Source organism: Mastigoproctus giganteus, chromosome 1 (genome assembly GCF_048544385.1).
Source record: "Mastigoproctus giganteus isolate SK-2022 chromosome 1, ASM4854438v1, whole genome shotgun sequence".
Lineage (NCBI taxonomy): Eukaryota > Metazoa > Arthropoda > Arachnida > Uropygi > Thelyphonidae > Mastigoproctus > Mastigoproctus giganteus.
The window spans coordinates 272,926,201-272,940,086 of record NC_143575.1 but is presented as its reverse complement, the minus strand read 5'-3'; the positions used below and the strand labels follow the sequence as shown (position 1 = coordinate 272,940,086).

General features: G+C 35.3%; 1 protein-coding gene across 1 annotated transcript in view; it reads left to right on the top strand.

Annotated features, from left to right (window-relative positions):
- Window positions 1-13,886, top strand: part of LOC150091997 (lysosomal dipeptide transporter MFSD1-like) — an 86,200-nt gene that overhangs the window by 13,271 nt on the left and 59,043 nt on the right. Inside the window, exons 2-3 of the mRNA XM_090370752.1 lie at window positions 962-1,170; window positions 12,738-12,805. Of these exons, the coding sequence (XP_090226878.1) occupies window positions 962-1,170; window positions 12,738-12,805 (277 nt within the window). The remainder of the gene's footprint in view (window positions 1-961; window positions 1,171-12,737; window positions 12,806-13,886) is intronic.

Genomic DNA, 13,886 nt, shown 5'->3' with positions numbered 1-13,886 from the left:
CTTTCCATTATTTGAATCCGTGTAGGAAGATTTTCTGAAAAAACTCAGCTGTACAGCATAGCCTCGTAAGGTCTCTCTTTCCCCAGGAATCCTGTTCTACCACTCATATTACTAATAGTTCTGTGTTCACTTTTATCTAAAAACTCTTGATGCCAGAAGAACACTAGCTGATCTCAAGTTTATAAAATTCTCTATTATTCTTCTCTGGAACTATTGCAATGGATCAACTCTCGTGTCCCTCCTAGGTCAACCAGACATCAGCAAACTTTCTATATCCAACAGTGATATTAAGAAATATAGTTATATAAACCGACTCTCTTGAACTGCAAATAATCTCAATTTAGATATTTTTGGCAACTCAGTTAATATCCTTAATACCATTGATGTCCTTGTGCTTTCCCCTTGGTATAAGTGATAACAGTAACTGGTAACAGAATGAAAATAATTGGGTGTGCTATAGTGCATGTTCTATTTTAATAAAATAAAAAGAATGTCATTTTTTAGTACAATTGCAATTTCAAGAGATTAATTAACAAGCTAATAAAATTAATAAAATGGTATTAAATTTCATTATAGCAAAATGATTTGTGCAGTCAGACAAGTTTGTTGTAATGAGATTTTACTGTATTGTTTTTCTGTTTTCTTTTAAATTGTTCTTTTTTTTTTTTAAGTTGCCTGCAGACCATAAAAAGTTAGATAGGATCTATTATAAGGTGTCATTTTGTTTATATACATTAATTTCTTGTGGATAAGAAATGATGAATTTAATTGGCTGTACCTACATTTAATTATCTTTGGCATTATTTAATTAATCATAAAATTAATCTTTATTATGTAGATTTTAGTAAGGCTTTCAGTTAAGGGTATACACATAGATAAATGAATTATTTCTTTATTTATTTATGAAATGTAACTCAGATAATGTTTATTTTAATTTGGATTTATTTTTCTGAACTTTCAGGAAGCTATTTTTGTTATGACAATCCAGGAGCTCTGCAAGATCATATAATATTAGATATGGACTTAACCACATCACAGTTTGCACAACTCTATTCTTGGTATTCATGGCCAAATGTTTTTCTGTGTTTTTTGGGTGGATTCTTCATTGATCGTTGGTTTGGTATTCGGTGGGGGGCTATTATTTTTGGTTTTTTTATTCTCTTTGGTCAAGTAAGTAACCTGGCCTTGCTTTTTTTTTTTTTTTTTTTTTTGTTACATCTGATTATATATCTTTTCCCTTGCAAATATTATATAAATTTATTTTTAGTCTATTAATAAGGAAAAGTAATTTTAGCAGCATAATAGTAATAAACATCACTTGTTCTTATGATTTACAGGCTAGAAATGAAGTTTATTACATTTTGTAGAAAATGTAATATGGAAATGCAGAATTCTTATCAACAAACAAATAGTTGCAGTATAAAACAGCAGATGTAATTGCTAAAAACTGAGATAAAGGCAACTAATTTCATATGCCAGAAAGGTTGAAAGCTAAGTTGGATAAATTATCCAATTATTCTTATACTTGGTGGGTGGCTAGATAAAATTATTTACTATAAAATATAAATAAAATGATCAGTGCTCAAAATGAAAATTTTATGAAAAAGGATGGTTGTCTTGATGCAGTTTGTGTGCATGCATGCGTGAGACATTCTGATTCATATGTTGAACCAGAGAATGGCATTCTAGCATCCATTTCAAGCCTTGAAAATAATAGGATAAAATAAATACCATATACAGTTAAAATCTGGGAGGTATGCATAAAATAATAATACAGTCAAAGCTCTATATAGTGAACCCCCAAGGGAAATGAGGAAATGGTCATTATATCAGTTGTTCATAAAATAGCATTAGCTTAACATGAAATTGGCTGGAACCAACCACATAGGATGTTATAACATGTGGGTTGGACATTAAAAAGAGGTTCACTATAATGAGCTTTGACTGTATCACAAATTATCAAAAGCTTTCAGCAACATGTTACTTTCATAGCCAAAGCTTATGAATGCCAAAACTGGCCAAAAAATTAAAAATCTTTTGCACTTAGCATCGACAGATAATTAAATATATGATATGCAATTGTAAGTTTCACATGATATGATCACAAGTTCCTTGGTATCAGTTAAATACTACACTTTCCTGGAGCTTCTTATTTGAGGGTCATGGAGAAGGCAGGTGATCTTTCTGATTTTCAGAAAGGTGTTATTGTTGGGGCATGTTTAGCAGGAGCCACAATTCAGAAAATAAAGGAAATCACTGGTGTGTCAAAAAGCAAGCATCTCAAAAGTATACAATGAATGGAAGGTTAAAGGTTAATGCAATTCTAAAAGGAAGAAATGCTGCAACAAGTCAGTACTCCAAGCATGAGACTACAGGAATTTAAAGTGAATTGTGCACCAGAATAGAAGGACCACTGTGAAATAAATGACTAAAAAATTCAGTGTAAGCAAAGAAAGACCTATTTCCAACCAAACTATGCAGTGGAGGTTGAAGAATCTAGGATTTTGTACTTGTATGCCTATATGAAAACCACTTTCTTTAAAAAATCAAAAGATTCAACTGGAATGGTGCCACCAACACCAAGACTGGATTGTAGAATAATGGGAAAAGTATAAGCTGAGACTTATCATGTTGTCATATGAGTCTTGATTTAGGGTGAAAGTGTGGCATGAACCTAATGCATCCATATTGTTTCATGTCCACCACTCAATTGGTTGCAGATAGTATCATGCTATTTGGTATGTTCTGGTGTTACATACAGAGTCCACTCATACTGTTAGAGGGTCATGTTACATCCAGTGAATATTTTTCTCTTTCATGTCGGGCAAGCTTCATCCTGCAGTACTGCTTTAGCATTAACAAAGGCACATGATGCAAGAAAGCAAGCTTATATAGCACTAGCCAAAAAAAAAAAAAACACACCCTTCTCATTTCACCCATCCACTCGCTCTAAATATTTGTCTAGTTCTGCCTTGAATCTTATTTAAGCTATCAACTTCTACAATGACAAATGGAAGTTTTTTCCACCAATCAACCACCTGCTGGCTAAAGGCAAACTTCTGCACATCTGTCCTACAACTGTCTTTCTTCAATTTGAATTTATGCCCTCTCAGGCAATTATTCTAAGCAAGAGGAAGAATCCCATCAGCATTGAGCATGCTCAAACCATTCAAGACTTTATACATCTCAATCAGATCACCTCGAAGGGAGGCGCCTCCGTAGCCAGGTGGGAAGGAGCAGCAGTGCATAGCACATGCTTCTTGATTAGACTGGGGTTCGAGCCCGTCACCACCAAATACGGAGGATGCGGTAAGGTCAGGGAATGACCACCACATATCCCGGAGTAATATGGCCTTAGTTGCTAATGCTTCTTAAAAACCAAATAACAAACAAACAAACAACCTCTCAGGTGCCTAGTCTCTAGACATTTTAATTTGCAAAACTTAAGCCTTTCTTCGTAAGAGCCTTTGTTCTATTCATTAATCTTGTACTTGTATGCTCGTTCCAACAGCTCTACATCCATTATTTTTACCCAGATTGCAATAGATTGTTTCAAGATGACAATGCAACTATTTACTGAGCAAAAATTGTATCTGAATCATTTGAGGAACATTTCCAACAGTCCTGTCCACCTAACTCTTCAGATGTGAATTGAATTGAGAATATCTGGGATATGTTGGAAAGGGCAATTTGGTTTCACAGTTCTCTACCAACCATAATACAGCAGTAGAATGGGTCCCACTAGGTGTCTGAGAGCTCAAATTTGTGAGTTAGACTCACTCAGACAGCTAGTGGGATCCATTCTACGTGTACAGGCTGTAATTGAGACAAAATGTCCGAATTACTAGATATTAACTGAAGGTTTCTAATGTCTTGGCCAGTGAGTCTATGTAAATATAACACAAGTATCTGAAGAAGATTATGGGAAATTGTTTCAGTGCATTGGCCAGTCCACTGCACCTGCAGTTGACATGGATCCTGCTCCCCATGTTTGGAACTACACATTGAATGAATAGTTGGACATTTTCATATATAGCTGGAGGTCTGCATAGTGCATTGCCACATGATGACAGATTTGTGTTTTGGGGCTGCCAGTTGTTGGTTGTGTTCCTGGAAAAGTTTATTTCTCTGCCCTAGAAATAAACATTTTTTTTTTTTTTTTTTTTTTCAAATACAATATAAACTGAGTTCATGTGAAGTAGTGTCAACCTGTGTTAACTTCAAGAACACATTTTTCTACAGAGAATTATTGAAAAACTTTAAGGAACTGAATATTTCTCTGCATTTTACTAGAATGCATTAATTTCTTAAACTCTTTGATAGATATGGGAGGTACCTATTGTCAGAGAAATATATTATGAAAAAAAGATTGGTGGAATAGGACCAGAGGCAAAAATTAATGTTGTTATTGAGCAGTTATCATCTTTTAAGGGCACAGATGACGATATTGTTTTATACATTGGCACTAGTGATATTAAGAATAGGAGATCTCGGGATATGCTTAACAAGTATATGGCAATGTCAAAAAATTCTGCCCAGACACAATAGGAGGGAGTGAATGATAAGAATATAAGAAAGAATGTACATTTTTGGTTCTATGAAATTATACACAAAGCGAAGTTAACACAGGTTGACACTACTTCACATGAACTCAGTTTATAGCTAATTTAAAGTGTTTTTTTTTTTTTTTTGTTTTTGTTTTTACATGAATATTAAAGAATTAGAATTTAAAATAAAAAAATAATCTCTTCGCATTACTAATATCTATTGGACAGTATATACAGATAGTTATATATGACACTTGGAAAAATTTTTAAAACAGATATATAAAGACACAAAGATTTATTTAAGAAAGTGGACTTTTAAATGATAAAAATAAAGAATTATAAAAAAATCTGGCATTGCTTTCATTTATCTGTTCAATATAAGGTAGAAATGGTGAAATTATGATGCATTTTTCTTCTCTTTTACAAATATTTAAGTAACTCTTTGAAATATTGTACTTGACTTGAGATTACACCTTCAATTTATGAAGAAAGTGTAAACAAACCCAAACTGTTTAACATGTTAATGATGTGCAGATATGTCAATGAAGCATTAGTAGAGGCATACGATGCAAGAAAGCAAGTTTATGCAGCATCAGCCAAGAAACAAAAAAAAAAAAACCCTCCCATTTCACCCCTCCATTCGTTCCAAATGCCTGTCCAGCTCAGCCTTAAATTTAAATTTATTTAGGCTATCAACTTCTACAACAAAAGATGGAAGTCTGTTCCACCAATCAACTACCCGCTGGCTAAAGGCAAATTTCTGCACATATATTCTACAACTGTCTTTTGTCAATTTGAGTCTGTGCCCCCCCCCCCTCAGGTTTTTAACCTGAGCAAGAGGAAGAATTCCATCGACATTCAGCTTGCTCAACCCATTCTAGGCCTTATACACCTCAATCAGATCACCTTGCAGGTGCCTACCTCCAGGCGCTGCAATTTGCAGAACTTAAGCCTTTCTTGGTAAGAGCACCCCTTTGTTTCCCTCACTCTTGTGCATGAGATAGATTACTCCACTTCACGCCGCTGCTGCGGTGGAGTATATTGTAACACATGATGTATCGGCCCCTGTCACAAATGGAGCACAGTAGCAGATGACCTTACCAGGTTCCACTTTTTTCAGCTAAAAATAAGCACTAGACATTTGAGGAGTAGAAAAATGTCTCCTGGCACAACCCAGTTCTAGTTGCCCCCATGCTATCACAGGACCCAGGTATGAATCAGTATCATGAATCAGTGCTTTTACGGTTCCATTGTTGCACCGTAAAGCCTCCAATATCAACAGCAACTATCATGCCATTTGTTAATGCAGCAGTGGAAGTGTGATAGTGTGAAAGGATTTCTGTGTCACGTGTTAGGTCAGTCAATATCAATGACTCAATTTCATCATCATCAGCCATTTTCAATCCACTGCAGGATGAAGGCCTCTCCAGCAACTTTCCAGTTCCTTCTGTTTTGAGTACTGGCCATCCATTTACTACTCAAAAACTCATGAATTTCATCTATCCATCTCCGCCTTTGTCTTCCAGGTTTTCTTCTAGCTCCTCTTGGGTACCATTCTGTTATTTTCTTAGTCCATCTGTCATGTCTTCGAGCTATGTGTCCTGCCTAAGACCATTTTAGTTCTTTAGTTTTGATAAGAATGTCCTTTACTTGAGTTTACTGCCTAATCCATGTGTTTCTCTTCTTATCTAACAGTCTGATTCCCAATATAATTCGTTCCATTCTTCGCTGTGTAGTTCTTAGCTTCTCTTCCATTCTTTTGGTGAGTGCCCAAGTTTCACTTCCATAAGTCATGGTGGGGAGTATACATTGATTCATTATTTTACGTTTCAGACAAACAGGGATATTGCTCTTCAGTATGTGACTATATTTCCTGAATGCTATTCATCCAAAATTTATTCTTCTCTTGACTTCCAGCCATTTATCATTATTACAGCTAATAACTTGTCCCAGATAAGTATATGACTCCACCTTTTCAATTACTGCTCCTTCAATCATTATTTCCCTTTCTGTGGCATACTTGTTCATCATTACTTTTGTTTTAGCCATATTCATCTTTAGTCCAAAATCCTTACTAACTGTGCATAACTGATTAAGATTTTCCTCTAATTCTTTGGGATCATGGCTTATGACCACAATATCATCTGCAAATCTTAAATGGTTTAGGTACTCTCCGTTCACATTGACTCCTTTCTGCGACCAGTCTAATCTTCTGAAAGCTTCCTCAAGGGCAGCAGTAAACAGCTTCGGAGATATTGTGTCTCCTTGTCGAACTACAGTACAGAGAAGGGCAACAAGATTAGTGAATGGAACAAAGGGGTGCTCTTACGAAGAAAGGCTTAAGTTTTGCAAATTACAGTGTCTGGAGACTAGGCACCAGCGAGGTGATCTGATAGAGGTGTATAAAGCCTTGAATGGTTTAAGCATGCTCAATGCTGATGGGATTCTTCCTCTAGCTCAGAAAAATCACCTGAGAGGGCATAAATTCAAATTGAGGAAAGACAGGTGTAGGATAGACGTGCGGAAATTTGCCTTTAGCCAGCGGGTGGTTGGTTGGTGGAACAGACTTCCATCCCTTGTGGTGGAGGTTGATAGCCTAAATAAGTTTAAGGCTCAGCTGGACAGGTATTTTGAACGAACAGAGGGGTGAAGTGGAAGTGGGTTTTTTTTTTTTTTTTTTTTTTTGGCTGATGCTGCATAAGCTTGCTTTCTTGCATCAAATGCCTCTACTAATGCTAATGCTAACTCCTTTCTCGATTTTCAATTTTCTACCGTCTTTGTCTAGTCTAATAAAGGATGTAGCACTCTCATATATTTTCTTCAAAATCATAATATATAGAGTATCTATGCCTTGTCTTTCCAGTGCCCGAAACATTGCCTTATGCTGTATGGAGTCAAATGCCTTTTCATAATCCACAAATGCCAGGCATAATGGTGTTTTATATTCATTTGCTTTCTCCATTAGCTGTGATATTACGTGAAGGTGATCCATAGTTGAGAATCCTGTCCTAAAGCCAGCTTGCTCTTTCGGTTGATTCTAATCAAGTATTCTTTCTAATCTGTTAGTAATGACCCTTGTGAACAACTTGTAGATATGGGATAACAAGCTAATTGGTCTATAATTTCCAATTTCTGATTTATCTCCTTTCTTATGCAGCAAAACTATGATTGCATTATTCCACTGCTTGGCGTTACACCTTTTCTAATGCACTTTGTGAAGAGCCTTGCCAGGTTTTGTGTTATGTCTCTTCCTCCCAATTTTACAAACTCTACAGTAACTTCATCTTCCCCCGGGGCTTTCCGATTCTTCATTTTCTTCAATGCATGTTCTACCTCATCAGGAAGAATATCGGGTATGTCGTATGTGTTGCTACTTTGCAATCCGTCTTTCCCACTGGTGGCATCATTCCCTCGCTCCTTGTATAATTCTCTATAGTAGTCTTCTGCTATTTGAATTATGTCTTCTCTGCTATTTATAAGTACACCATCGCTATTCTTCAGTTTCAGTATCATTTGTCTTTCTATATTGCTGCTCATGGCTGCTGATTTAAATCCTTTGTTTTCCCTTAATGCTTGTTCTACTTTTCTTGTGTTAAATCTTCTTATGTCCTCTCTGAGTCTCTTTCTAATGGCTTTGCATAACTCAGTATACTCAATTTTCTCCCTGTCAGTGTTTTTCTTGCTCTTCATTTGTCGTCTTTGGTTCATCATGACAAGTGTTTCTTGACTAATTTTTTCTTCTTTGGATTTCTGTTTCCCTATAGGTTTCTTGGGCTTTATCACTTTCAGAAAGTTGTAATATTCCTCGTCGATATCTTGGTCCTGAGCAGTCTGCAGAAGCTCAAACTTGTTCTTAAGTTCCAGTACATACTGCTTTTTCTCCTCCTCTGTTATTTCAAAGACCTTTGTATTATTTACTCGAGTCAGTCTTTTCCTTTCCTACATCTATATCAAGTGTACATCTTACCATTCTGTGATCACTTCCAACATTTACCTTATTCAGGACGGTAACATCATTCACAATATATCTTCTGTTAGTGAGGATGAAGTCAATTTCATTAGTTGTTAATCCATTTGGACTCTTCCATGTCCACTTTCTGTTCACCCTTTTCTTGAAAAAAGTGTTCATTACTGACAGTCCTTGAGATTCTGCAAATTCCACAAGTCTTTCACCTCTTTTATTTCTTTCACCAATTCCAAAATTTCCTATAGTTTCTCTTTCTGCGCTCTTTTGCCTTTTTCCAACCTTAGCATTGAAGTCCCCCATAATAATAGTGTAGTGGGGTTTCTGCTCATCTAGAAGACTCTCAATTTCAGTGTACATTTCTTCAACCTCTTCATCATCATGGCTCGATGTTGGTGCATAAATCATTATAATCTTTAGCTTGTACCTCTTAGAAATCTTGAATATTAGTCTTGACACCCTTGGTGATGTACTTTTGAATTCCAAAATGTTGTTTTTAAAATCTTTATGGACCAGAAACCCAACTCCACCTTCACTCCTTTCACTGTTTCCATTGGTGTACAGCAGATTTCCACTTGATAAACTTATAAGTGATTCATTTCTTCTTCTTGTTTCAGCCAAACCGATGATATTCCAATTCACATTTTCTAATTCCTTTTCCAGCTCTAATATCCTGTCATCACCGATGACTCAATTTCACAGCTACTTAAATATTGTTCTTTTGGTGGCAAGGGATGCAGGTAAAGCAAAATGGAGATGAGTGTGAAAAATTAAGCATTTAGACTCCACAGAGTAAAATGTCTTTAATTTATTATTAATTAAAATCTGTGATTCTTGAAGAAATTAAAGACAGATTTTGCTTAATTTTCTACTTGTCTATGAACATTATTGCCAGCTAGGTGCATCTACTCATATTCATAATTTTTTTATTTGACAACAGTTATTTGAGCTGAACAATACCAGATAATTCAGGAATAGTTGCAGAAGCATTAGGGTAACCTTTGTGACTATGTTAGCTGCTTCTTTCAATATAACCAGAAAGAATAGATAGGTGGATAGATCAACTCATTGTGCTTTCTTCTTGTCTTGGCACATAATAGCCATTGCTGCTGTTTGCACCAGTAAAATCATAAATCAAACCAAACCAAATCTTGTGCTTTCTTCTCTTAAATCTGATAATGTTTCATCCATAGCTTCTTCACTAAACACATTCAGATGAGCTTACTTTCAATAAAAGTGAATGTTTCCAGATTTTATTAGGAATAATTAGAAAGTTCTTCAATTTAAAATTTCTGTTTTGTTGTTCTCTAGATTATAATTGTCTTTCCTAAAGACAGTATTTTTGAACTGTTTCAAAAGCTAACTCAAATGTTTGTATGTTGACAAAAGAAGGCTTTTTAAAATAAATTCATTAAAAGTAGACACACATTATGTCGCATTTTAGGACAAAAGCCTCAAGTTGCATAGCGAGTTAACATGCTTACAAGTTAGTGCAAATGCATCAGATCTGCTTGCAGCTAACTACTAACTAGTTTAAGATTGGCATCATTAGACACACAGTACATTCATTAGACAATCAATACACAATAAAATTTTTGAAGTTTTTTGTCATTTTGTCATCCGCACTTCACCTTTTTTATTAACCAACAAAAATAATCCAGTTTTTAATTGCCTTCACTTTTGGAAGGGAAATATGAGATTTATGTTGCCTTAGTGTGATGGAAAGTTACCCTTATTTGGATAACTTATAAGTATCCTTATAAGGAATTACTTATGATCTTCGAAATAATGAATACTCAAAATCTTGTAATAGTAGTGCATATCTGTGTTCTCTTTGGAATCCTATGAATTTGCAAAAAATCACCAGGTATGCCATTGTGTAATGAAATAGGAAACTAATTACCTAGTTATATAAGAAATTGGTGTAGGAGTTTTCCATATATTTATTAAGTTTTAAAATTAAATTGCTGGCATAACTTGTTCGTAAATTCTGCCCTAAATTTATTCAAACTACCCACTTCCATAACACCAGATGGTAATTTCCTCTAACAATCAATTACACTTTGAGCCAAAAGAAAATTTTTGTAGAGCCATCTTTTTTTTTTTTTTTTTTTTTTTCAATTTATCAGTTGTTCTAGCACTTCTGCCAATGACCACAAGCTATTCTAGCACTTCTGCCAATGACCACAAGCTGTTCTAGCAGCTTGCCTGCACTGCTCAGAGAACTTCATGTTGGACTGTACTATTACCCCCAGGTCTCTTTCGTTCTCCATCTCTTGATGTAAGGCATGTGCAGACCTATGCACTTTACTACACATCTATCATGCACTTTATCTCAACTAGATCAGAGGTCCCAAGTATTGCATTAGTCAGAAAGAGCATACCACAATCGCTGGACCCCATCCATCATCAGGCTATCTGTGTTGCTACTGGAGTATTCCAAAAATTTCCTGTCCAGCGCCTATACATTGAAGAAAATGAACCACCATTATTATTTTGACAGGAACAGTTTTCTCTGAAGTATGCCTTAAAACTCAAATCCCTGCCAGACCATCCTCTGTAGAAATCTGCTTTTGAACCACAATAGGAAAATTGTACAACACCAGTCAGACTGCCAATTGTCCTTTTTGTTATTTGTATCCAATTGCTACTCCAAGATTTGGATATCATCATAGACAAAGTTGCCCAAACACCAAGACAAACCCTTCCACCTTGGCATGTTCATATTCCAGCATGAGCAAAGTTTGATACTCCATCTTTCTACCTTCAGCTGTATTCAGCACACCAAACTGAACATTCTGACTTGTCAGTATACACAGATGGCTCAAAGTTGGAATCATGTGTAGAATCTGCTGCTGTCTTTACAAAACAATAGTATATCCCAGACAATTCTCCCTGAATGCAGGATATACACTGCAGAGCTGCATGCTATAGAGTGAGCCTTGGACTACATCAGGACCTGCCACTACTAACAGTATTATATCTGATTTTCTGAATGTATTACAGGCTCTATTGATGTTGAGATACGGTTCTCATCCAGTTCTGTCCTGGGTTTAGCAGAAGATTTATTCTCTCTATGAACATAATTTGGATATCTGCTTCTGCGGATCCTAGCCACATCGGGATTAGGGGAAATGATTTGGCTGATACTGCAGCCAAAGCAGCAATTCCTATTAATCATCATAGCCTATTAGGCCCCTATACAGACTACAGGCAAATAATACACAAGATTCACTTGCAGTGGCAGAATTTGTGGAATGAGCAGACTTCAAATAAATTACTTTAGAATAATCCAATAATTAAACCATGGCAGTCTAGTCTCCATAGGAATTGTAAAGAGGAAGCTGTTCTTGCTTGGCTGTGCATAGGATACAGTTATTTGACACATTCCTTTTTGCTGAGGGCCGGTGACCCTCTATGTGTGAGTCGTGTGGCACTGCTTTATCCATTAAACATATTTTAAATGATTGTATAGCTTTTAACAATGTATGTTTCACCACTTTTAACACTGACCAAACCTTATATACTGTGTTGACTTGGCACATTATAGCCTCAGACACTGATGCGCCATAAAACCTTTAAACAAACAAACGCTCAGTCAGATTTTATCCAACAATGATAACGTGTCAGCTATTTTTAACTTACAACATATTGATTTTTATACATGTATATAAAATACCATATATATTTTTTATACATTTATTGCCTTTTACTCTTATATTTATATAGCCATTTGATGAGGTAACCTTGTCTTGGCACATAATAGCCCTTGTTGCTAATGTGCCAAAAAAAAGCAAAAACCTAACCTAACTTAACCCTTGATGTAAGGGACTACCTGAGTGACATAAGAACTCCTTTTAGCCTAAATATTTTCACAGACCTTCAATGGTTAGCCTAATTCTTCATGTTCTCTAAATACAAAAAATTTCAGATCTTATATTATTCCAACCCCCCCCCCCAAAAAAAAAACATCACTTTGGATACTCATGTGATTATGGACCACAGTTTGAGAAACACTGCAGCCAAATCAACAATTCCCACTAATCATCATAGCCTATTACAAGAATTACATGATTTTTTAACACTTTGGTTAGAGATGAGAAGGAAAGCAACTGTTATTTAAGTAAATGTAGCTTGTGTTGTATAGTTGAAATTTTATATATTGTATAAAATTTCAGTAATAATTATGTGCATGCATGTGATAGTTACAAATATTTATTTTACAGCTGATTTTTGCTGCAGGAGCTGTGGTAAATCATTTTTGGTTAATGTGTCTAGGACGATTTGTTTTTGGGTAAGTTTCTTACTTATCCTACTTTATTTCTATCAAAATATTTATTTATTTATGATTGATAAGTTAAAATTAGAACAGTATTTATTTGTTTGTATGTTTTGGATTTGTAAATGAAACTAGAATTTTGGTGACTTTATTTACAAATAGTAATAAGTGTGTGTGTGTGTGTGTGTGTGTGTGTGTGTGTGTGTGTGTGTGTGTGTGTGTGTGTGTGTGTGTGTGTGTGTGTGTGTGTGTGTGTGTGTGTTATTGGCACATTAGCTGCTATGGCTATAGTGCGCCTAGTAATAATTGTATATCTAAACATGATACATCAAGTTTCCAGTAAACAAAATAGTGGTATTGCACACAAAATGCAACATCACCACAAAGTTTCTGTGGCCTAATTTCCTCTGCTTTTTGGCCATTTCACATAGGAATATACCCAAGATCTTCAATCCTAACAATGTAAGCAGAAGATTTGGCTCTCACGGATTGACCAAACTTTGCAAACAAACGAAGTTCATCATGCTCAACTTACAAATGAAACTTGAATATCATTTCCATTAACAATATGGACTTCCACATGGCAGCCTTAGCTTCCATCTTAGAAAAATGTTGACAATAAATGTTAGGGTCCAGCTAAACAGATATTCGAAGTAAAACTGAATATTAATAAGCTGGGCCAAGAGGAAATTGGCTTTTTGTGGTCATTTGGCTTTGAAGAACCAACAGAGAAGTTGTTAATATATATACAGTTCATTACATTTCAGGCAAATTAGCAAATAATAATAATTCATAATTTATAACAAGAAAAAAAGAAAACACAGGTAACAGTGGTTTTTTTATGCATGAAGCGAGAACATTTTTGTTTTGCACATTTTCCCTATTGCCCATTCATTCCTCCAATCAGCAAATGGAAACAAACATTATATCCAGTGTTTCAGCCACAGTAAACAATATATGGATAGCCTGTGTGATATGTATGAAAAAATAATAATAATGGCTGGACAAATGAAACTTGAATATCATTTCAAGGTAAATGAATATCATTTCATTTTAATGGTAATGATATTCAAGTTTCATTGGTCCAAATTTAATG